Source organism: Diadema setosum, chromosome 22 (genome assembly GCF_964275005.1).
Source record: "Diadema setosum chromosome 22, eeDiaSeto1, whole genome shotgun sequence".
In the NCBI taxonomy this organism is placed as follows: Eukaryota; Metazoa; Echinodermata; class Echinoidea; order Diadematoida; family Diadematidae; genus Diadema; species Diadema setosum.
The window spans coordinates 21,993,230-22,019,125 of NC_092706.1; the positions used below are offsets into that span (position 1 = coordinate 21,993,230).

Sequence of the window (25,896 nt, forward strand, 5' to 3'; positions counted from 1 at the left end):
AAGACAAGGCTGTAAAGCGATTAAATTAAAATTTTGTTAAAATTTTGTTGGGATGTGTTGCCGGTACACCATGGGGCAGTAATGGTCAAATATTATTGACGGTATATAAAGGATTGATAAGATCAATTTTAGATTATGGATGTGAATTATATGATGCTGCAAGTGGTAGCACAAAACATAAACTTGATTGTATTCAATATCAGGCTTTGAGAATAATTACTGGTGCAGTGCGTAAGACATCTCTTGAAGCTTTACAAGTAGAGTGTGGAGAGATGTCTTTAAAATTTCGCAGAAGTATTTTGTTAAGTATAGATTTTATTTAATGTCTTTTGAAGGGAATTGGAAAACCGGTCAAGGCCGGCTTGTTATGAGGGCATGTACTTTGAATACAAATGTTGAGCAAATTTATGATTGTATATTAAATTTGTCCACTATTACTAGTGTTCTAGTTGTAGAAATTGTAGAGAAATGGAAATATTTACAACTGCATGATATAGATGTATATTTTGAATGGATACCCTCTCATAGAGGAGTGAAATGTAATGAAATAGCTGATAATTTAGCAAAAAGGGGATCTTTTAAAGAAAATATAGATGTTGATATTGCTCATACGAGACTATCCTGACCAAATTATGGTGTCGTATTATAGAGATATTTGGCAAACAGAATGGGAAACACTGAGAGAGGAAGAGATTTCTTTAGAATACAATCGCAGGTATCTAATGGAATACAGCCCAAGGAGTGAGTAGAAAGGAAGAAGTGTTAGTACATCAAATTCGTCTGGGGAAAAGTATAAGGTTGAATTATTATCTTTACGATGTTAATTGTCATGAAAATGGATTATGTGATTCATGCCAAGTGTTAGAAACAATAGAACATTATTTATTGGAATGAAAACGGTATAAAAAAGAAAGAAAATTGATGCAAAAAAAAATGATGAAAATAGATGCATTGAATATTAGAAATATAGTGAAGGTTAGTATAGAAGATAATTTTAGGGCTTTGTGTGTATTTAAAAAATACAAAGCGTTCACGATGCAATAAAAATTGATTATTGATATTGTTAGTATTCACTAGCAATACGCACACTTTGTCTGCTATACGTTTTGTTAAAATACACACAGTCTATAATGATAATATTAAGTAGATGGGAAAAAATATATTTACATTGTATTTGTATATAGATGCACTGCACTATCAACGTTGGAGGGAAATTGATCTCACGCACTGCCACTTGACAGGTAAGCCGAAACCTAGAACAGAGTGAGCGTGACGTGATGAACCGAACTGAGCTCATAGACTCTTTCATGGACTCCTAAATACTATCTGACTATAGTATGGAGAAGACGTGGCGCAGATAATCAGACTGATTGAAAAGCGCCAATAAACACGAACAACAACAATCCTTCCATTGTTATAATGCTTAACAAATTTAATTTGTAGATGGAGACAAACTGAAGAAACTCACACCTGAATCCTTCCATTGTTATAATGCTTGTTAAAAAAAAAAATGGTGGAGGCGAACCTGAATGAAACACACACACATACATGTAGCTGTTAATTTGTCTTTCACACTATAGGTCATAAACTTAATGGGTACTGTAACTTTCGATAGATATCTTAGGGCAAAATAGTTCATGAATTCTAAAGACGGACGGCTGGATGCTTGTATAATTATATACCGGCACTGTCCGGCAGTCATGGTAGTTTTAAGATTATCAAACTTATAGGCCTATTCTGTTCCTATAGGCCTGCTGCACCTGGACACTTATGTGCGACAGCATTAACAGTAAAAGTTGTTTCTGTCACTCCCAGGGAAACATTTTGACAGGGCAAAATACGATATACAAAGACGAAATCTAAATTCAACAGATACTTGATTTGAACAAAAAGATACGACCTTCAGTATTCTGCATATCGCATTCGAAACAATTAATTCAAACTCAAGATAAGCTATGTTCAACCAGTGGCTGTAGTCTGGATGGTATAACCCCTGGTAAAGGTTGTGAGGAAAAGTTTCAAACGAAGTTGATGCAATTTGCATAATGTTATGCACCGAGTTGCCCTCCAAACAAACAAACAAACTAACAACAAACAAACGCCGATGAAAAGAATCTCTAATAGATAACCTTTCCTTGGCGGAGGTACTTAATAAAAATATAAAGGGTGATGAATAGACAGAACAGAGAGCCGCAAATATCTCTATTTACGGCTCTCTTCGCTCTGATCTGATCTGTGAACAAGAAGCCCGCCCTCTACAGTCAGAGACATAACACGTTTGCTTACAAGGAATCATGATTACCATTAGGCCTACTGTATGACATTATCTTGCCATCTCCCCATTAATATCGTGACACTGATGTTGTGGAGGATAGAAAATTGACTCGTCTCAGCAATAACCGATGTTATAATCACACACGATGTCAAGTAGAGTTTCTCAGGTAGGAGAGATGTCTGTTTTGTTGTCACAATGCGAGACCTCCAGCGAGGAGGCCGATGCACCGGCTTTATTGAAGTCCCACCTATTCGAATGTGTGCTGTATTATCATGAGGCTATATTCTATCGTTTAATCGTGCGTTCCGTTCTACGTATTCACTATTAAAGAGTTTCGACTAGACCCGGCCGGGTCTACATCATTTAGACAACAGAGTCTTTCTTAAGGAAAGCTGTAGTATTGGTTAAAATCTCTGATTTCTCATAGGTTATTGGGTTTTACTTTTATAAGGTATAAACTGCGACCAGCCAGACACTGACCACGCTGACTTGAGACTCTACTCTAGTCTCTAGAATCATTAAGAATCTACATAGTTAGTCTGAGGTTCGGTTACGCGGTATGGTTGGACCTACTTAGTACTACTAATCGACCGCCTAATTGATGTTTATTTGCTTGATAAGAATATTTAACACTGAAATTCACGTAAAAAACTTGACCTACGTGACTGAGAAAATCCAGCTCTATCAAATGCCGTTGTTCCCTTTTTGATTCGAAGTTTCAGTGCAAAAATATCGCCGACGAACTTGCGTGGCCTCGTTTCAGCTCCCCGCGGTAAATCACGTTATTAGGATCGACCGCTGTTTTTGCATTGACAATGCACGCAAACCGAGTTGTATTGAACACCGTGTTGTACGAAGCTTTTTAGAAGCCTTTTAGAAACTTCCATAGACATTACATTGTGCTGCCATTACGATTCGGTGAAAATATTCATTCGAAATTTTGTCCTTGATTAAAACCATTAATGAACAGTGAATTATCGCATTTTCCCACACCATCCTCATCTACATTCAAAGCCAATCCATTTTTATGTGCTTTGCGCGCAGAGAAGTGCGTACTAAGTGTTTAGTGCGCAAATTATACGCGGTCGGTTTCAATAAGGGTGGTCGATATGTAGTAGGGCTACCATACTACTACTGGGACCAGTGCCCGTGGGGACTGCGGCCCTGTGGAGTGCTTTTATTTTCATCCATTTGAAATAATCTGAACGACATTTTAATAACCCTCAAAGGAAGTTTACATGTTGATCAATCTGAATCATACTTAACATTGTAGTAGATCTACAGCTACACCCAGGACCAGGTGTTCATGCATCTTTCATTCTTTTGGTAGGCCTAACTTGGGTAAGATTACAATGTTTAGGTTATGCTTTTTATTTTATTGCGTGTCACATTAGAAGAGCACACAGATATTTTAGGGGTGTTACTTGTGTGTTAGTCAACCAAGAACCACATGCATTGTATCTTTTCCATGAAAAAAAAAATCAATAAAAAATAAGAAAATAACATGCAATTTTGCAAATATTATCTGCTTTCCTTTCAGTCAAACTTTATCTTTTCTAGAAATCTTTGTAACTTGTCTATATGTACACAACCACACATATGCACATAGGGCAGGGTGGCTGACTGAAAAGTTGATTCCTGTATGGTAGCTGCAGAATAATTGCCTGGAAGAGTGAGTGGTTGGCAGTAGCAGAGTAATCTATGTGGAGACACTAGAATTCCAAGATTTAATATGATTGGTGGTAAGGAAAGCACTGTCGAATTTACAAAATGGGAATGATAAATGTAAAAATGACCCAGTCTGCACTGTCTCTGTGTTTTCTGAAAGTTTCTGATACTTGTAAAATCTAGTACCAAATTCTTTTCTTCTGATGATATGATGATGCAAATCAGAATAGACCCTCATAGATCTCAAGTTATGTTTCTCATTCATGCAGCAATGGGCTACCTTTTCCCGCCTCTGGTACCTCATTGATGCCTACAAGCAACCTCCAGGGAAAGTGGCACAAGTTGCCTCCAAAGTCCTCCAGGGGAAGCACAAACCCATTTATCACCCTCTCAGTAAGTAACTTGGGTGAAGTTACATGATTGCATAGTAAACTTCTAATGTCTATTTCCATATTTCAAGCACATACATTTTAACGATCCTATGCATTGCTTGCAGTGCTGAGATTTTCCACATGCATCACTCTGCAATTCTAACACAGCTGATTCTTGGTTAACTCCTCCAACAGGAATGCAAATTATCGGAGGATTTAATATATACAAGTCACAAGATGATAATAACACCCCACACCAGATTAAAACTGTAACACTGAAGGCTGGATAGACTCATACCTATAATGTGAAAGGGTGTATCTCAGAGAGTCATTGTGAAAGCTAACACTGAAACCACTGTCATGAATTAGATGTGATAAGGATCCTGCTGGTACATGTATAATGATATTGCTTTCATGTTGTAATTTCTGCAGTTGGAATTTTATATTTAGAGACAGAAAGACAATTCTGCAGAAGATATGTTCTTTTGCAATTAGTGATTAGTAATTGGTTGCAAAGTGTAAATCTCATTCTCTTTTTCAGGTGATGTTGGCGATCATGTTGTTATCATAAATACCAGTCAGGTTGCATTCTCAAAAGACCAATGGCAAGAAAAGATCTATCATCACCACACTGGGTAAGTACAAACATATGGTCATAACCTGTCACTTCCATACAGCTCAACAATGTGCATTCTGAAAAAAAGCTTCAAATGTATCCAATATTGTCCATGGTCACCTTTCAATGTTTGCCGTTGTTTTGTTGATGTAATTTCTAATTATGAGGAAGGAGAAAAGGAAAGCACGCAGAATACAACAAGAACAACAAACTTTCTACGGCTGCATTATGTTTCTAAACCTTTATTGATAGCCTTGTACACAAAATAATGTCCAGATTCAGTCTAAAGGAAGGTACCATTGATTAGAAAGCCTAGTTCACCATTTGAGTTTGTGACACTGGAATGAAATTAATATTTTACTTGTGTATTAATTCAAAAATTTTCTAATATTTTATTTGTTTCTACAGGTACCCAGGAGGATTTAGTTCAACTCCTGCTTACATAGTTCATAGGAGAGATCCCACAAAGGTACTTTCACACATGCCCTCAAGCGTTCTGTGTGTGTAGAATGGATTGAAGATGGATGTACAAGTATGGAGATGTATGATGATATGGATGTACAAGTATGGAGATGTATGATGATATGGATGTACAAGTATGGAGATGTATGATGATATGGATGTACAAGTATGGAAATGTATGATGATATGGATGTACAAGTATGGAGAAAGTATTGTGCAGAACCAGGTACTGTACATACACATAGCTAGAATGGATAAAAGTGTAGCTGTGTGAATTAGTTGATGGACTGATGGCTGGATAACACAGTAGGTGGATAAATTGATATGTTGATTTGGTGAATAGATAAGTACTATAGCAAGTACAAAAGAGTTTGGAAGAAGTTAAAGTTCCCAAGTCTTTTGAGGATGTTGATAATTTAACATGCCTTTTTGATAGATATGCTTGATATTTTGATATGTATTACATGCGTGATGTCAATGTTTCATGACTCAAGTTATGGTTAGTTTTTTTATGTTGTAAACAACTGAACTGATAAGCAAAAATAAGTAAATTTTAATAGTACAGACTACAAAATCAGGCAATATATTTTTATATCAATGCATCAGTTTGAGTTTTCCTGTTGAAATTATAAAGTAAATGTTTTTCAAGCATATGAATAAGCAGGTAATGAAGTTTTTAAAGCACATAGTTCAGTTCAGTATAGTAAAATGTTTTCAAGTATTTTTTTTTTTTTTTTACTGTATGATACAGCGAATAATTTCCCCTTATTCTAAAGTTTAAACTTTCAACTGTTTCATCAGCTAATCCCTATCAAATAGACAGCAGATGAGAGAGTTAAAAAGTTATCAATTGTCTTTGACTGGTGAAAGATGTGTACAATCTTGCAGTAGCATGTAAAGCTTGGCTCCAATGTTGGTGCGTAGCATATGGTGGATGACTTGCAGCCATACTATTGTGACGTTGTCTTTATGTAGGTCATGCGTAAAGCCATCTACGGAATGCTTCCCAAAGACCTGCGGAGACGGGAGATGATGAGGCGATTACACCTGTTCATAGACGATGTAAGCTTTAATGAATTTCCATCTCACACGATACTTACTACTGTAAATGTTGGTTCTTGCAGATGATTACTCTGTAGAGATTATGGTACAGTGGAACCTCGTCACAAAAAGGCCAGATATAACAAAACCCTCTTATCACAAGGTAATATTTTTGTAAGTCCCAGCTGTTTGTATATCTATGTTTTAGTAAACTGATATGTAGTAAGAAACCTGATCAAACATGCTACACGAGTATTTAAACTGTCATATGTTTTAGGACCTCTTCATAACGAGGTTGCCCTGTAATGATTTATTGCATTTTTTGTTATACCCCTGCCACACATAGTGTAAAGGGGGTATATAGGAATCACCGTGATGTTGGTCGGGCGGGCGGTCAGTCTGTTGCAAAATCTTGCGTCGTGAACTCCTCCTACAGTTTTGAAGCAATTTAAATGAAACTTAGGGTTAATGATGATATTGAGGTATAGATGTGCAAGACATGTTTTTTGTGTTTGTCGGACAATGCGTTGCCATGGTAACCATAATTTTACCAAAACCTTGTGGATTGAATAACTTTCATAGTACATGTATTTAAGCAATCAATTTCAAAATTGGTATCTGATGATCTATAGGTGTAGTTATGCAAGACACTCTTCGTGTTTGTACTTGACAAAGCGTTGCCATGGTAACCGCATGTTTTCTTCGAAATCTTGTGGAGTGAACACCTTCCACAGTTTTGAAGCAATTGAAATCAAATTTGGTAGGCATTATGGCCTTGAGGCATAGATGTGGAACACATCATTTTTGTGTTTGTCAGACAAAGCATTGCCATGGTAACCGTAATTTTACCAAAACCTTGTGGATTGAATAACTTCCACATCATTCAAGCAATTAAGGTCAAATTTAGTATGTATGATGATCGGGAGGTGTAGTTATGCAAGACACCAATGTGTTAGTATAAGAAAAATGTGTTGCCATGTTGACCACTAATTTTTGTATCAAATTGAACCATTTAATCTATGAAGGTCAAATTTGGTGTGTATGATGCTCTTTAAGTGTAGTTTTGCAAAATGTCCTTTGTATTTGTATCAGACAATGCGTTGCCATGGTAACTGCATTTTTTTTTTAAATCCTGTGGAGTGAACTTCTTCCACAGTTTTCAAGCAATTGAAACCAAATTTGGTAGGCATTATGGCCCTGAGGTATAGATGTTGAACACATAATTTTTGTGTTTGTCACACAAACCGTTGCCATGGTAACTACAGTTTTACCAAAACCTTGCAGATCGAATAACTTTTCCATCATTGAAGCAATTAAAATCAAATTTAGTATACATGTATCATGATCTAGAAGTGTAGTTTTGCAAGACACCAATGTATTAGTAGGAAAATGTGTTGCCATGGTAACCACTCATTTTTGTATCAAAATAAACCATTCAAGCTATGAAGGTCAAATTTGGTGTGTATGATGGTCTTTAAGCGTAGTGATGCTGGGGGAAAGCATGTTTCCATTTGCCGTAAGTTTTATACTCAGTGTCAACTCTGTAGTTGTACAGTAAACTAAAATTATTCTGTTTCCAATTTGCCAAATGCACAAACTTGGTATTAACGACATTGCCCTCATGACATCACATACTATAAAGCAACACTAGGGGCGGGGGTATTAATCACCTTCAGTGATAATTCTAGTTCACTTTAGCTGACCATTTACAGATCACAATACAGTGCATTCCTGTTATAACGAAAACAGTTATAATGAAATTTCGGTTACAACGAAGTAAAAATTTATGTCGCCGCATTATCCTCTCTATGTATTTTTATTGCTTGTTTGTTCAGTTATAACAAAATTTCGATTTAGTGAAAGAAAATTTCTTGTCCCAAGGACTTTGCTGTAACCGTGTCCACTGTATAGAGTCTATTTATTCTCTGTAGTGTAGAGTTATAAAAATCATTCATAAAGGCAAATTGGAAAATATGAACATTTACAGCCATCTACTTTTATTCTGTGCTTTGCAGGACATTCTATTTGTTGACATTTTTTTCATTGATGTCACCCATTCAATTTTACTTTTCTGTTCATATGCTCAGTGAAGTAATTATTTGGGACACATGATAAGTAACCCCTACACTTAAGGAAGCCTCTATGTGCCACAGTAGTCAAAGAAAGTAATTAAAATGCAATGTTACCATGTATGTAACCAAAGCATGAAATATCTGCCTTTTAAAAGGAATATCATGTGATAACATACTGTTATTACTTTGATAGTGATTTGCTGATTTCACCTTTAATTCACAAGCTTAGCAAATCAATGGTTTATGCATCATCCTGTGAATGATTATTTGATGAACATTTGAAAATTAGTTCATATATGCCCTTGCTTTAACATGGGGAACAAAATATGTAAAATCCTTTTGTGATAGTTGTCTTGGTGTGAGATATGATCTGTGCTGATTATCATTTTCAATGTCAAATATGGGGAGAAAGTGATCTTTTGACTCTGAGATTTGGGTGCATAGGTCTGTAGGTCATTGAGCATCCAACTTAGGAGTTCATTTGCTCTTTGTTGTTGCTGTTTTCTCATTCTGTTGTTCTCTTTCCTTGGTCTTTTGCCTATTTTGAAAGTCATCTATCTAACTTGCTGTGCCAGAGAAGTCATTCCAGGCCCCGACGTCTTCAGCAACCTCTCCTTGTTTGTTTGTTTGTTTTTTCTTTTACATGTAATTCTTAATTTCCGCCATTTCTCTGACAGGATGTTCCAGAGGATATACTAGCCAACATCAGCGAGCAAGTCAAACCCCCACGTGTCATTCCAAAGGCACTCTCTGAGTACTCACAGGAAGAGAGGGATGCTTTCCCCAGGTTATGGCTGCCGTAAGTTTGTTCAACTGGATCTTTTTTTCTTCTCTTTATCAGCAAGGCTGCACACTGGCACTGGTCGGACAGTCCCTGACCAGTAAAAATAACTGTCGGACCAGTAACTTTTTTCAGGAATGGACCAGTAAAACATGGAAAAACTGGGTACCTACTGGTCCGACAGACAGGTCGGACCAGTAGAAAAAATGGGTTAGTGTGCAGCCTTGTTTTATGTTTGATCTTGTCTTCAGTACTTAAATTTGATGCAATTTTGCACCATGCGCAATGTCTTGATGGCCTACTCCAGTAAAGATAATGGTGACATGTATGCAGTGAGGCTCACAAACTAATAAAGACGCATGATAAAGCCAAGTCCGGTGATCAAGGAATAGTTTTAAATGGGATCATATTTTATTGTAATAGAACACACATTGAGTACACATGGCATTCTCCCAATTACACACACATTGACTTTACACACACACACACACACACACACATGAATTCTGCACACAAACAAACTCTTCAAAGTTACTGCTTTAGTTTCATATCAGCCAGTTTAAGTGTATGTAGCATATAATGATAGAATATGTCAACATCGCAGCTCAGCTAGGTACTAGTATTTGCATTTTTAACACCAAACTAGTCTTTACTGGTGAAGAAGCAAAAAAAAAAAAAAAAGATTAAGATGATATTAATTGCAGCATGGTATTCTTATATCTGTTCTATCCATGTTATCGAAAGTACATGATAATACATTTAATCACATCTTGAGTGAATGAGGTCATGGTCTGTTTGTAGCATCAGATATCTCTATGATTAATATTTCCCCTACAGAGCCATCAAATATTCAAACATCAGTAAAGTTTGCATGCATCTGTGTCATTGTCATTATCTTCCAGGAAATTACCCAAGTACTGACCGGTGCTTTGGACAAGGCTTTCCCAGGCTGCTTGGGAGGTTTACACAGTGTCATGAACCTTTTCAGGACATTTGGAGGACCTTTTTAACGCGTGTCTGTCCAAAACAATTTCATGTTGAGCAGCTCGTGGTGCAACTAAAAACAACACCATCAAAGTTCCTTCACTGGTCTACCATCGCCTCTGCCACTACATTATTCATGACAACAGTGGGCTGTGCTGTGATGAACAAACTGAGTTGCGTTTTCCTGACAACTGAGGGACTGTTTCTGAACTCTCTCGGGAGGAGGAAAGAATATGTCTGGGCTTTGCACTCTTCTCGGGCCTGTGTTCGACCATGAGTAGAAGATCTCCATTTGTGTTTGATGTAGGATTGATATTGAGTTTTGACAAATTGAAACCATTTGATACAAATGGAAAATCATGACTGTGCAACCAAATAGTAGACGCTCTTCAAATGCATATTGATAGCAGTTGGTATTGCATTGTTGATGTAGGTACTTCTTTTTTGATGTGACAATACTTGATGGCTGCTGCCTCGAACGTACACAAATTTCCACAGGTGCCATGCCAGTGATGGCCAGCATTATGCACACACAATGGATCTCGTCATAATGAGGTCGCGTAGAGCAAGATACCTGATATAACAAGGTAATTCTGCAGGTTTTATATTCTTTTGTTTTTAATCCTGATATAACGAGATACCTGATATATATATATTGAGATAATTTTACAGGTCCCATTCCTTTCATATTATTTTGTTTTTCATCCCTGATAAAGTGAGTTACCCTATACAGTATGAGAAAATTTCAGTAGTCCCAAGCAGTTTGTTATAACGAGGTTTTCCTGTATAAATCACCGCATGCCAAGTTTGACCCTAGTACAATCAGAGCAAATTAACAAGAGAAGTAGTTTATTTATGGTAATCACATGAAAACTCACACAAAAGCACCAACAATTACAAGCCAGAATTTCCAGGCCTTCCAAGGTTAATGAGTGAGAGTATTATTGTGGTAGGGCTGGGATATGTAAATAACAACAACAACAACAACAATCAAACAGCAGATTTGTGACTTTAAATGTAAAGTCTAAGGTTAAAGAAACATTTGATCAATAGAAAAGTGTTGATCATGAAAATTTGAAAAAATATTAAGTGCATTCATGCATTGTAATATTTGTGTTGAAAACATGTTCCCATTGAAGTGGGGGGGGGGGTGGGCATAAATACAGCCATTGTGATTCGATTGTACTACTACAGGTCTTCCACTCACTATCCCTGGGATATTGAGAATCTATGAGTTCACTGGCTAGCAAGCATGGGGTTAATATGGTGTTTCAGATCCAGGGCTGATGGAAATCTGATTTACCAGCCGCTCAAGTCTGCCTGGATGTCGTTTACTGATGAGCTTGTCTTATGACAAGAATAAAGAATTGTAGACAATGTCCTTCCATTGACTACTGGAGCATTGCCAATCCCCTTGTGTGCTAGTGCCTTAAACCAGAGTGTACAACACTATGAGGTTTTCTGTGCTATTTGACACTCAAGACACACAAAGGGTTAAAGATGGGACATTAGAAACACATCAACCAACATGTACACTGTAGGGGAAGTGTAATGAAAGCATGTACATAATATGGTGTGATGAAGAAAAAAAGATATGAGAGGTCCTACATTGAGCATCAAACTGGAGCAAACCGCTGCGAATATGATGTATTTTGCCCAATAAAATGTACTTGAATGTACAGTTTACCATCACTACTGGTGTACACAGAACATTTGATGTCATACTTGCTGTGTACAGGTACAGTACATTGTACAATGTATTAACATAATTATGGAGTCATAGCTTGGGGAAAGACTATGAGTTGTCCAGATCAGTAATTTAGATTAGAATCAGGAGGACAAGGAAAAGCTCAGAATGTGACTTGTGGCTTTGCTACCACACATCTAGTTGATGAAATTAAGAGTTTGATGACAAAATGTGTTAACTCCATGTTGATTTGAGATATTTGAGATTTTAGCTGCTTAAAAAACAAAGAAATAAGAAAGCATTTTTAATCATAATATCAAGAATATTGTTAGGTAACAAATGAAGAAAGATTGGAAAGGTTTTATGTTGCTGTATCTGATGATGAACTTTAAAATGTGTGATAATAGTGCTTAGCCTGTTTTTCTAATAACATTCATCCTGTTTCTATGTGCAATTCCCTGCTAATTTGCTCCACAATTTTGAGAGTTTCCCCAACTAATGAGTCTACATTATCCTATCAAGGACTGGATTGCAGTTACTCTTAATGCAGGCACCTGCACCCCTTTCCTTGACACATGCCTAGATGTAGATATTGTCTGCTGCAGACAAATTGGATTGTGTTAGCAGTAGGCCAACTGACAAAATTCAGAACAATACCAAAAATAAAGCAAGCACCCCCCCCCCCAAAAAAAAGAAAGAATATATATACTTGTATGTATATATAGTCTAAAAACTCACTTGTTTAAAGCCTCAATTTGATTACTCATTACATGTATTTGATATTTGTATGTCTTTATCTCCTTCACTTTCTCTTCCTTCCGCGCCTAGAGCACTCTGCAGAGTGGATTTGACGCTATATAAATCATATCAATTATATATATATATATATATATATATATATATATATATATATATATATATATATATATAATTGATATATATATATATATATGTATATATATATATATATATATATATATATATATATATATATATATATATAATTGATATATATATATATATATATATTATTTATATATATATATATATATATATATATATATATATATACAAAGTCCTTATTCACCAGATGTTTCTTCAGAAGTCAATTTAAGTCCATGAATCTCGTGCATGTACAATTGTAATAATCCTAATTTATCATCACGTCTTTATGATGAGGGAAAAAAGAGAGAGTGACAAAATCAATACACTGAATGTGACTGCAAAAAAATTGGCATGGTCAGTCCCTTTCCCACGAATGATAAATAACTGCAATTGCACACATCAAATACTAAAGTTCTTTATATATAAATTGTTGCATACTTACATGCTGAATGTGCTGTATACAGCTTATGTATTAGTGTAATCTCGTTAGAAGAAGAGGAAACAATGTTTGGACACCAGTAGCGAGTTGATTTGTGGATGCCCGAGAAGAAAAACAAATCATAGGTATTAATTCAAAAAGGAATACATACAGGGGATACTGGTTTGTCCTTTTTAAAAGGCAAACTCACAGATCACCCAAATTTTGATATTGAATACAATTCATGTAGCTCAAAATCTTACAGGAAAAGAGTATGATGCTTTTTTTTTTTTTGGGGGGGGGGGGTAAGGGGTTACCAAAGTTTCACAGTGCTTACATTTGATATGCACTCTTTGTAATATTGTAATGTACTGTATGTGTTTGAGGCTTTGTCAATATGATTAGTGAAGCCGCTTGTTTCAAGTGTGCTGAGAATTGTCATACCGTTGAAAAAAGCAATCTCATTGAAGCATCAATTGTCAAATCATATGTTCAGAAATGGCCAGCTGAAGGGAATCATCAAAGTCCCGTCTATGACTTCACGACCACGTAATGGTTGCTCGTCGAGACGGAGGAAAGAGAGAGGCCGTCGACGTCGACGGCAGAGAAGTAGCAAGAGCCGTCTTCCCCGTCGAAGCTGAACGACCGACACGACGAACCCGTCATCAAACAAGACATCGCACACTCGATGAGCGAGCTGGCAGACGTCGCCACTACTTCCGGGAACTGTTGTAGTAACTGTCTTCCCACAGCGTAAAGGGAGAAAGTGGCGGCTCCAGTCCTTGTTGCATCTGTGATGAAATATTGTAGCGAGAGGAAAGCGTGTATTAATTATATTATTTCCCTTTTTTGTTGTTTCATAGGTCTATGTAATACTAGCGCATATGTATGTATGTATACCAGTAGTAGGCCCTATGGGTATGTGCATGTGTGTGTGTTTATGTGTAGGTCTATGTATATGTGATTAGTGGAATTATTTCAAAAAATTACAGTGCACTCCCGTTATAACGAACATGGTTATAACGAAATTCCGGTTACTATGATGTAAAATTGAGGCTGCAACATTTTCCAATCTATGTATTTTTATTGTTTATTTGTTCAGTTAGAACAAAATTTCGATTTAATTATGAAAGAAAACTGCCAGTCCCGAGGAGTTCGTTGTAACGGGAGTTCACTGCATTTTATTTCGAAAAGATTGCTTGTAATCGCGGAGTATTCATGATTACGAAGATGCACCAAAAAGAAAGTATGTTTCTAACAGAGCATTGTCCATGTCAGGGGCAGATCCAGGAACTCAGTAAAGGGGAGGCGTCCTAACAAAATTAAAGGGGGCGCACTTCCCCCATTTGCTCTTTTTATATCTTTTGTTTTAACAAAAAAAAAAAAAAATGAAGAGGGGGAACGCGCCCGGTGCGCCCCCTATGGATCCGCCGCTGCATGTACTCATCTTCTGACAGAGTGACGGGCAAAGTACGTTACATGTACAGTCACACCATCAAGTATTGGTTCTTACTACTCTATGCTGAGTGCCTTTGAGTTGGTTCAGCTTGTAAGCATGTGAGTTTTATTTCTTTTAGCTTTATTGTGTTTGATTATCTGCCTACAAAAGACACTCTTACGAAAATGGAACAACTTCTCTCGCTGTTGTTGTAGGCCTATTATGTGCAGGGAACACGGAACATTTTGTTTTGTTTCTGTTTTTGTTTTTGTTTTTGCTTTTTGTGTGTGTGGGGGGGGGGAGGGCGCAAGCCACCGGGGGTCAATCAACAATTGATAAACCCCACTTTACGAGGATTTTACATTTTTTAAAAGTCACTGCAACCCCTCCACCCCCCCCCCCCCCCCCATTTCGCGGCGGCCCCTGCTGTGAGGCATGTACTACGTACGTGATGCAGCTGCTGTCGTAGCCTGTGCAGTTGTGGCAGCCACCGTGGTCGCAGGTAAAAAGGTCGTGGTAGCACCTCCAGGGCTAGCGCTAGCGACACACATATTGGTTTCACAGCAACTGACGCAGATTGAGAAATCTTTGCCAGTACACTGCGACGCGTACATGGTCTTGTCGTTATAACATGCCGTGTTCTGTTGACATCGATGATGGTATCGCGGTCCAGTTGACAAACTGTAGATTCGAACCTCAGACCTGCAGATCTGTGTGATGTTGAATCAATGATAACCACCATTTTACAATAGGCAGCGTTCAATTCACATAATTATATGCGTATACGCACGTGCATACATATCACACATACATCACACACACACACACACACAACTTGTGTTCACACATACTCAGACACAACGCTTTTTGCATCAATCAAACTAGCTACTGGTATTTTATAGACTGATTGTGTCTCATTCCATGCTGTCATCCGGCTGTCATACAAATGAAGATGCGCCAGAAGGTTTCCCTTTTTTTAATACAGTGGGTTAAATTAATAAATCTTAAGTAATGAAATTAGAATACACAAGTTGTTGTATGTTTCACATGAAGTGTATTTCAGGATGGCATGTGAGAGGTTCCACCTTCTTGATGACGTTATGTCCAGTCGATTTGTCACATTGTCGCTTTGTTTGTTTGAGAATGCCTACTCTATAAGAAAAAAAAAATAAAGAATCGAGTGAAAATATTCACTCTTGAAGGAGTGAATACAAAAAGGAGTGAATTTAGAGTGAAATTGGAGTGAATTTTGAGTGAAAGTGTTCATTTTTACTCGCTTTAGAGTGACCTCAAGGATCACTCCAAAATCTTCGATGACTTTAAATTATGATGATGATAATAACAATAGAATTGGAATAACATGCACTAAACATTGGTGCATGCACTCACTGGCGTAGCCAGGGGGGGGGGGGGGCAATGGGGGCGGTCGCCCCCCTAAGATTTGGACCGGGGATTTGGGAGGCGGAAAAAAAAATGCGTGTATACTGTATGCATGCACATGAAGCGGGTCTCCTTTGCAACCTTTCATCAAATAAGATCATATTTGTTTTTTGAAACTTTCACTCAAAGTGTGCACCAGATCGTTGAATTTCAATTCAAAATATGCAAAATCTCTCGTGCTTGGGAGGGGGTATCCCCCTCCCAAACCCTCCCCCCTCTGTGCCTCTTTCCCTAGCTTAGTACACTTTTTAGATTTCCAAAAAAAAATAATATGAATAATTCTGAGTGCACAAGACTTATCACTTAAATTCCGAAAACTCAAAGTTCCCTCATGTACAAGGGGAATTTCACCTTTTAATAGACCCTTCCCTCCCTCAGTCTCCCCCCCCCCCCCATCAGTTTTTTTTTTCTTTTTGGTGATTTCCCAAATATTCCATCAAATATGCGTATACGAGATAGTTATCTCAATTTCAACCTTAAAAAGGCAAAAGCTCCATAGTAAGGGAAAGATGGAGATAACACTCGCCCTCGCCTTCTCCCTGCTCGCCCGCCCCTCCCCCCCCCCCCCCCGCCATGCATAGAAGTAGACTGTGGCTATACACTTTGAGCATAAACAGTTTTCCAAATACGACACAAGATGTGCGCACCAAAACGTTAAACTGCAATCAGAAAATTATACAGAATCTCCTTCCACAGACACTTCTCTTCTGATTGACAAATTTCCAGATATTCCAACAAAAGTGTGTGCCAGATTGTTGAATTTCAGTTCTTAAAGCTTAAACCTGAAAAAAAAGGCCCCCTTGAATATGGGAGAGGTATCTTGCCACCCATTCATTGCTTGTTACCCACTATAGACTTGGTACACTTTTGGGAATGACAATTTCCGAATTTTCCACAAAAAGTGTGCCCCAGATCGCTTTATTATTCTAAAAACGCAAAAGCTTCGCGAGCGGGAGGAGGAATCCCTCTTCCCCTAAGCTCTACCTCACTAGACTTTGTACATAGACACAGATGATGCACATTCGGAATAAGAGCTAAATTTCGTGATTTTAACACTTCGATGAAAAAGTATTGCACCAAAAATTTGCACCAGATCGCTGAATTTCAGGTCTGAAAACGCAAAAATCACTTTCGTGTGGGAAGGGATATGCCCCTATCTACACCCTCGTGTGCATGCTTTTTCTGTTTGATTGCTGAACAGACAGCGTTCATGATATTCCGTGTGAGAATTAATACAAGAAGACTATTCAAATGATACCATTTTATAAAAAATTGTTCAATAATAATCTACATCAAAATATACTGCTATCTTAAACAAGTGCAACTGTTTCACGTCGATAAAACGCGCAAAAACATGCATAAAATTGCACCATTTGCAACATCAAAATGCAAAAAGTTCTCACCGTGGGAGGGGGGACACCCTCCCCTACCCCTCGCTCACTCCGCTCGCTCGGGTTCAGTCGCTTTCATGATATTCAGTGAAAAGAATTAATACAAGAAGTGTATTTAAACTATACCATTTTATACAGTAGGCAAATTGTTCAATATTAATCTACATCAAAATATCCACGTGCTGCTCAAGTGGGACTGTTTCACGTCGATAAAACGCGCAAAAACATGCATGAAATTGCACCATTTGCAACATCAAAATGCAAAAAGTTCTCACCCGTGGGAGGGGGACACCCCCTCCCACACCCTCCCCTCCCCCCTCGCTCGCTCCGCTCGCTCGGGTTCAGTCTTGTTCATGATATTTAGTGAAAAGAATTAATACAAGAAGTGTATTTCAATTATGCCATATATTATTGTAGGCAATTTCATTGTTCAATGATAATCTACATCAAAATATACTGCAACCTTAAACAAGTGGGACTGTTTCAACTCGTTAAAACACGCAAAAACATGGATAAAATTGCACCATTTGCAACATCAACATGCAAAAAGTTCTCACCGTGGGAGGGGGACACCCCCCTCCCACACCCTCCCCTCCCCCTCGCTCACTCCGCTCGCTCGGGTTCAGTCGCTTTCATGATATTCAGTGAAAAGAATTAATACAAGAAGTGTATTTAAACTATACCATTTTATAGGCAAATTGTTCAATAATAATCTACATCAAAATATCCACGTGCTGCTCAAGTGGGACTGTTTCACGTCGATAAAACGCGCAAAAACATGCATGAAATTGCACCATTTGCAACATCAAAATGCAAAAAGTTCTCACCCGTGGGAGGGGGACACCCCCTCCCACACCCTCCCCTCCCCCCTCGCTCGCTCCGCTCGCTCGGGTTCAGTCGCGTTCATGATATTCAGTGAAAAGAATTAATACAAGAAGTGTATTTAAATTATACCATTTTATAGGCAAATTGTTCAATGATAATCTACATCAAAATATGAGTGGGACTGTCGATAAAACGCGCAAAAACATGCATGAAATTGCACCATTTGTAACATCAAAATGCAGAAAGTTCTTACCGTGGGAGGGGGGACACCCCCCTCCCACACCCTTCCCTCCCCCTCGCTCGCTCCGCTCGATCGGGTTCAGTCTCGTTCATGATATTTAGTGAAAAGAATTAATACAAGAAGTGTATTTTAAATATACCATATATTATTGTAGGCAATTTTGTTGTTAAATGATAATCTACATCAAAATATACTGCAACCTTAAACAAGTGGGACTGTTTCAACTCGTTAAAACACGCAAAAACATGGATAAAATTGCACCATTTGCAACATCAACATGCAAAAAGTTCTCACCGTGGGAGGGGGACACCCCCCTTCCCACACCCTCCCCTCCCCCTCGCTCACTCCGCTCGCTCGGGTTCAGTCGCTTTCATGATATTCAGTGAAAAGAATTAATACAAGAAGTGTATTTAAACTATACCATTTTATAGGCAAATTGTTCAATAATAATCTACATCAAAATATCCACGTGCTGCTCAAGTGGGACTGTTTCACGTCGATAAAACGCGCAAAAACATGCATGAAATTGCACCATTTGCAACATCAAAATGCAAAAAGTTCTCACCCGTGGGAGGGGGACACCCCCTCCCACACCCTCCCCTCCCCCCTCGCTCGCTCCGCTCGCTCGGGTTCAGTCGCGTTCATGATATTCAGTGAAAAGAATTAATACAAGAAGTGTATTTAAATTATACCATTTTATAGGCAAATTGTTCAATGATAATCTACATCAAAATATGAGTGGGACTGTCGATAAAACGCGCAAAAACATGCATGAAATTGCACCATTTGTAACATCAAAATGCAGAAAGTTCTTACCGTGGGAGGGGGGACACCCCCCTCCCACACCCTTCCCTCCCCCTCGCTCGCTCCGCTCGATCGGGTTCAGTCTCGTTCATGATATTTAGTGAAAAGAATTAATACAAGAAGTGTATTTTAAATATACCATATATTATTGTAGGCAATTTTGTTGTTAAATGATAATCTACATCAAAATATACTGCAACCTTAAACAAGTGGGACTGTTTCAACTCGTTAAAACACGCAAAAACATGGATAAAATTGCACCATTTGCAACATCAACATGCAAAAAGTTCTCACCGTGGGAGGGGGACACCCCCCTTCCCACACCCTCCCCTCCCCCTCGCTCACTCCGCTCGCTCGGGTTCAGTCGCTTTCATGATATTCAGTGAAAAGAATTAATACAAGAAGTGTATTTAAACTATACCATTTTATAGGCAAATTGTTCAATAATAATCTACATCAAAATATCCACGTGCTGCTCAAGTGGGACTGTTTCACGACGATAAAACGCGCAAAAACATGCATGAAATTGCACCATTTGCAACATCAAAATGCAAAAAGTTCTCACCCGTGGGAGGGGGACACCCCCTCCCACACCTTCCCCTCCCCCGTCGCTCGCTCCGCTCGCTCGGGTTCAGTCGCGTTCATGATATTACAGTGAAAAGAATTAATACAAGAAGTGTATTTAGATTATACCATTTTATAGGCAAATTGTTCAATAATAATCTACATCAAAATATGAGTGGGACTGTCGATAAAACGTGCAAAAACATGCATGAAATTGCACCATTTGCAACATCAAAATGCAGAAAGTTCTTACCCTGGGAGGGGGGACACCCCCCTCCCACACCCTCCCCCCCCCCCCCCCCTCGCTCGCTTCGCTCGCTCGGGCTCGGTCGCTTCGCTCCCTCGCAGACTAACCGCCCCCCCCCCAAGATGAAATCCTGGCTACGCCGTTGCATCAAAATGCAAAAAGTTCTTACCGTGGGAGGGGGGACACCCCCCTCCCACACCCTCCCCTCCCCCTTCGCTCGCTCCGCTCGCTCGGGTTCAGTCGCGTTCATGATATTCAGTGGAAAGAATTAACACAAGTACCATTAATATAGGCAAATTGTTCAATAATAATCTACATCAAAATATACTGCTACCTTAAACAAGTGGGACTGTTTCTCGTCGATAAAACGCGCAAAAACATGCATCAAATTACACCATTTACAACATCAAAATGCAAAATGTTCTTACCGTGGGAGGGGGGGGGGGACACCCCCCTCCAACACCCTCCCCTCCCCCCTCGCTCGCTCCGCTCGCTCGGGTTCAGTCGCGTTCATGATATTCAGTGAAAAGAATTAACACAAGAAGTGTATTTAAATTGTACCATTTTATAGGCAAATTGTTCAATAATAATCTACATCAAAATATACTGCTACCTTAAACAAGTGGGACTGTTTCTCGTCGATAAAACGCGCAAAAATATGCATCAAATTGCACCATTTACAACATCAAAATGCAAAAAGTTCTTACCGTGGGAGGGGGGACACCCCCCTCCCACACCCTCCCCTCCCCCTTCGCTCGCTCCGCTCGCTCGGGTTCAGTCGCGTTCATGATATTCAGTGAAAAGAATTAACACAAGAAGTGTATTCAAATTATACCATTTTATAGGCAAATTGTTCAATAATAATCTACACTAAAATATACTGCTACCTTAAAAAAGTGGGACTGTTTCACGTCGATAAAACGCGCAAAAACATGCATCAAATTGCACCATTTACAACATCAAAATGCAAAAAGTTCTTACCGTGGGAGGGGGGACACCCCCCCCCCCCCTCCAACACCCTCCCCCCCCCCCCCCTCGCTCGCTCCGCTCGCTCGGGCTCGGTCGCTTCGCTCCCTCGCAGACTTACCGCCCCCCTAAGATCAAATCCTGGCTACGCCGTTGTCTACAGGGTGTTCCATTAAGGGGGAAAATTACATACTGGCGGGTGAAATTTTTTACGCTGTCGAGCGAGAGACTGTACTAACTATGTACAACAGCACCATCTACATATCAACGACATTAAGTATGTATTTCTACACGCGTGGTTTTTAGGGGGCAGTTCTGTCACGCTACGGGAAGCAACATTGTTACAATTTTGTTTTCTTTTTTTTAATAGAATTGTCCTCTTCATAGGACCCCCCCCCCAAAAAAAAAAAAAAAAATAGAATGAAAAAGTGATAGAGGACAAGAACAATGAATGGTTTACTTTTAGATGCCATCATGCTTTAATTAATAGGCTTTCCTGATTAATCTACTTAGACGGTGGACAGTATCTAACGTTTTTTTTTTTCGCCCTTTTCTTTCTAGCTTCACAAGTTATGATAGGCCTTATTAGATATCCTTTCTGCCTATGTAGTAGGTATACCGGTATGGGCTTTGCAGATAGGGAAACGAGGGTGTTTTGGCATTTTCAAAGTAATGTTGACACATCTCATGCACTTTTACTGAATTTTGTTTATTTTTTTTTTTCACAAGCACTCACACAAACACAATTAAAGATCTTGAACCGTTCAGGGGGTGAGAGAGGGCATCAAAATGCAGAAAGTTCTTACCGTGGGAGGCAGACTAACCGCCCCCCCCCCCCCTAAGATGAAATCCTGCCTACGCCGTTGCATGCACTTGCCTGATTTTTTTCACATATTTGCTGTCCACATTCTAACAGATGGAGCGTACCCCCACAGTCAAAGCATCGTAGTCCTGAGCAAGAACCAGTGAAAGTAAAAAGAAAAAAAAGGTAAGTAAGATAACACTCCCAATACCACTGGGCATTAATTTTACAGTGGATATCAATGACGTTTGAAATTAGTCATACCTAGAGGGTGACTGTGAACAGCTTGCGGACGGTATTTAAAGGTATAGCAATTACGATAAAAATTCTATGCAGGTATTTGGGGTCTGCATCGACATTCTTGGCTCGGTCAATGATAATGTCAAAATATGATTGTAGCTTCATGCAAATTTCATCAACAAAGAAAAGTTTGTGTCGTGGTGAGATGTTGTGGGGCGCTGTTCTGCTTATAGCATAACATACAAACAACAATAGCAGCAATGCACCGTTTCATGAATTTCAAAGTGTTGTCAGCCTGACAAGTTGTTTAGTCTCTGACAACTTCAGTAAAATCCTTGGTTTTGATTGGCTGAGAAGCTCTGATTTCGGACTGCTACTATAGTGATTTTCAGAGAATGACAGCTTGTCAGGGCTGACAACTTTCCTGACAATGCTGTTGATAGACGAGAGCAATTGACTCTGCACATTTCATATCTACTGCAGACAGCAGTGTCCAAAAACACACGAGTATATATATTACATTATGGACAAGGTCATTATGGGTATATGCTGTCTTGCTTTCAATCACACGTAACATATTTCCTTACCTGAACAAAAACTCAGAATGGTTGCTAATGACATCAATTTCTGTGCATGATATAAAAAGATATTTGCAGAGAAAGACACAAAATGTTTAATAACTCAAGTCTCAATTTTGCCATAACCTCTACACACAACGACAGAGCAGAACCATCAATATCGCTCGCGGAGAAGATGGCTTCGATTACTGGACGGTCTCTGCTTGCCAAGGATGACATCTTTTCTTTTCTTTTTTTCTTTTTTTTTTCATCTTCACGCTAGGATAGAACGAAATATGTGTTGTGCTGAATGTAGTATGGTGTAAATCAAGGCTCTTCTTTGGCCAAATGCGGGTTTAATTTGCCCAAGGTTCATCTGCTACATTTAACACAACGGCATTAATGCTGCCGGCGGTGCAAGAGCCAACACAACTATTGGTTTCAAAATTATTGGCTTTTTATTGAAGATCTATAAGTCACTCATTTCGTGTATTTTTATACGTTAGAATAATAAAACAATGAAACCAGAAGGGGATGACCCTACATAAAAACTCAGAAATAGACCTTTAATCAAAGACGGTGCGCATGGGTGCAAGTGAAGGCAACAGATTATTTTAGAATCCTTAGAATAACTTTTGAAGATGATAGCAAGTAAGAACCTGTTGGCAAGTTAATCGCTGGTGATTAACTCGGCCGAGAATTCCTTCCAATAGCACGCTCTCGTTTTGATAATACACAAAGCGTGACTTTAAAAAAAAGATGTAAAAGATATATGAAATGCAAAATGAATACGGTCTTTCATAAAATACCAAACGCAACTCTCATAGGAGAGCAGATACATCTGCAACTGAGGGGTATTCTGCCTGGCTAATTCATACAGTCCCTCCTTTGTAGCCTTCCATATATTTAAAAAAAAATCACAATACACGTATGATTTCCATTTTGTCACATACTTTGCATCACGATCGTCAAAATAATAGACAAGTGATGTTCGTTATCCCGAAGGTTTGTTCATCCGAAAATGAAGTCAGGTTCCTTATTCCGAAGGTTCATTAATCCGAAAAAAAAAAAATGTGGGTATTAAAGGGCCTGTACAGTACTGGTTGAGGAGGGGATTCAGGTTTATAACATTCCTATAGGTGAGATAATGAGAAACCTCTTATGAAATGAGAAAAAGCATGTAATTTTAAGAAGGATTCAACGTTTATTTGATGAAAATTGGTTTTCAAATGGCCGAGATATCCCAAAAAAGTGATACTAATAAAAGGCGACATGCCACGCCTTTTATTAGGGTCTCTTTGTGTCACCTTGTTTTTGGATATCTCAGCCATTTCAAAATCGATATTCATCAAATAAACTTTTGATACCCCTTAGAATTGCATGCTCTTTGACATCTCATAGAGTGGTTTCTGAATATCTTGCATAACGTTAAAAGCTAAATCCTCACCTCAATTAGAACTGTTACAGTTCCTTTAACGAACCTTCAGTATTATGATCCTTATTTGCTTTCCGGATTTATTATCATTATTATTATTATTATTATTATTATTATTATTATTATTATTATTATTATTATTATTATTGTTATTATCATTATCATCATTATCATTACTATTATTATCATCATTATTACTTTTAGAATAACGAACCTTCGGAATAGCGAACTACATTGTATAACCAGATCACATGCAGATAGATACGGTTTCTTTTTTGTTTTCTTTTCTCCGTCTTCTAGAATGTTAGTTACTATCATCATTGCCATCATCGCTATCATTATTATTGTTATAATCACTAATGGGTATAGTGATGTGTCTTTACGCATGTGAACATGCATCAGTCACTTACCAAAGTCAAGATTAAGACACTACCACGAGCTGACAGTGTTTCCCTTGAAGAAGTCATGCTGGTGCCAAGGTGTTCTCCGGTCCTGTTTACCTACATGTGTGCTCCGTTAATTTGTTTGGTTAGGAAGAAAAGAACACGCAGATAATATAAGGGTATTAAGGGTTTTCTGCGTCATAGCACCACAATATTTATGTTTAACGTTTAATCTAAGGAAACATTTCAAATACAATACAGCTGTACTTAAAATCAAGTGCGCATTAATCCAAAAAGTGCGTGTGCTGAACTCTTTTTCATATTATCATCCTCATCTTTAGTGCGGTCGTGTATAGCGCCGTGTCAGGACACCAATGTTGTTTCACAGGGACGACACGCAGTCACTGAGAAATACATAGCAGCGTACACCTGTATTTCCCGAGAAATATTAAAGGTACTAGTATACTGTCAGTGTTGTAGAGATACGGAATATGTGAATGTGTATGTACTCACCTATACATGCATAGGCCAAATTTTATAATTCCAGGTACTATATTTGATTTTAAATGACGGGTTAGATATGCGTTGAAATCACGTAGACTGTTGGAGTTTATCGTCCTCTCACTAAATTAAATCAATCGAATAAATTTCAACAGTGCTGCTGCTGAGCACGAAACCGTCTTGGGTTTCGATCCACATTACATGACAACGCTTGATTGCTCGGGAATATGTGCTGATAGTAAACCAAAACAAACAGAATCAACTGTTATTCATTAAACATAAACCCACGAGGTCATTTTCACATCTGGATGATTTGATCATAGGATCGAGCCTAATGAATTGTAAAGCTATACGCAATGGACATATCCTCAACAATAACATTGCATTGTATGCAACAAACAAACGTTGGCGCCCTTGAATATCCTCCGATAACTAATGTTATCTTGAATTTTTCACATTGCCTTTCAATCTGATGGATTAGCGTGAAATGCACGACATGCTGCAACTACTTAACAGTAATTGATCATATAATCCCATAAAATGCCCAGCGCAAGGCTCAAGTTGAAAGTATGTATTGACTATGGGGGGACTGTAAAAGGAATATTTGACATTAAATGCGCAGCCCTGTAAAACTTTTGTATTATTCATATCCGGGAGGAAAGCCAGAATTTCTTTCGTAACTGACAATGAACGATATAATAAAATGAAGAGCTTGAATGTAAAAACAGATAAACGTCATTTTAACTTAGTTTGAGGAACGGTATATATGTATAGTTTTGGTTGAGGTGAGGATTCAGGTTTC

At 38.4% G+C, this 25,896-nt stretch overlaps 1 protein-coding gene across 1 annotated transcript; it reads left to right on the top strand.

Moving 5' to 3' along the window:
• The first annotated feature begins 2,304 nt into the window (after positions 1 to 2,304).
• Positions 2,305 to 11,962, top strand: LOC140245090 (large ribosomal subunit protein uL13m-like). Its single transcript, XM_072324688.1, has 7 exons — positions 2,305 to 2,441; positions 4,213 to 4,336; positions 4,856 to 4,949; positions 5,339 to 5,399; positions 6,368 to 6,454; positions 9,183 to 9,304; positions 10,189 to 11,962. Exons 1-7 carry the CDS (start codon positions 2,421 to 2,423, stop codon positions 10,205 to 10,207), a joined length of 528 nt encoding a protein of 175 aa, XP_072180789.1. The 5' UTR covers positions 2,305 to 2,420; the 3' UTR covers positions 10,208 to 11,962.
• Positions 11,963 to 25,896: the final 13,934 nt, after the last annotated feature.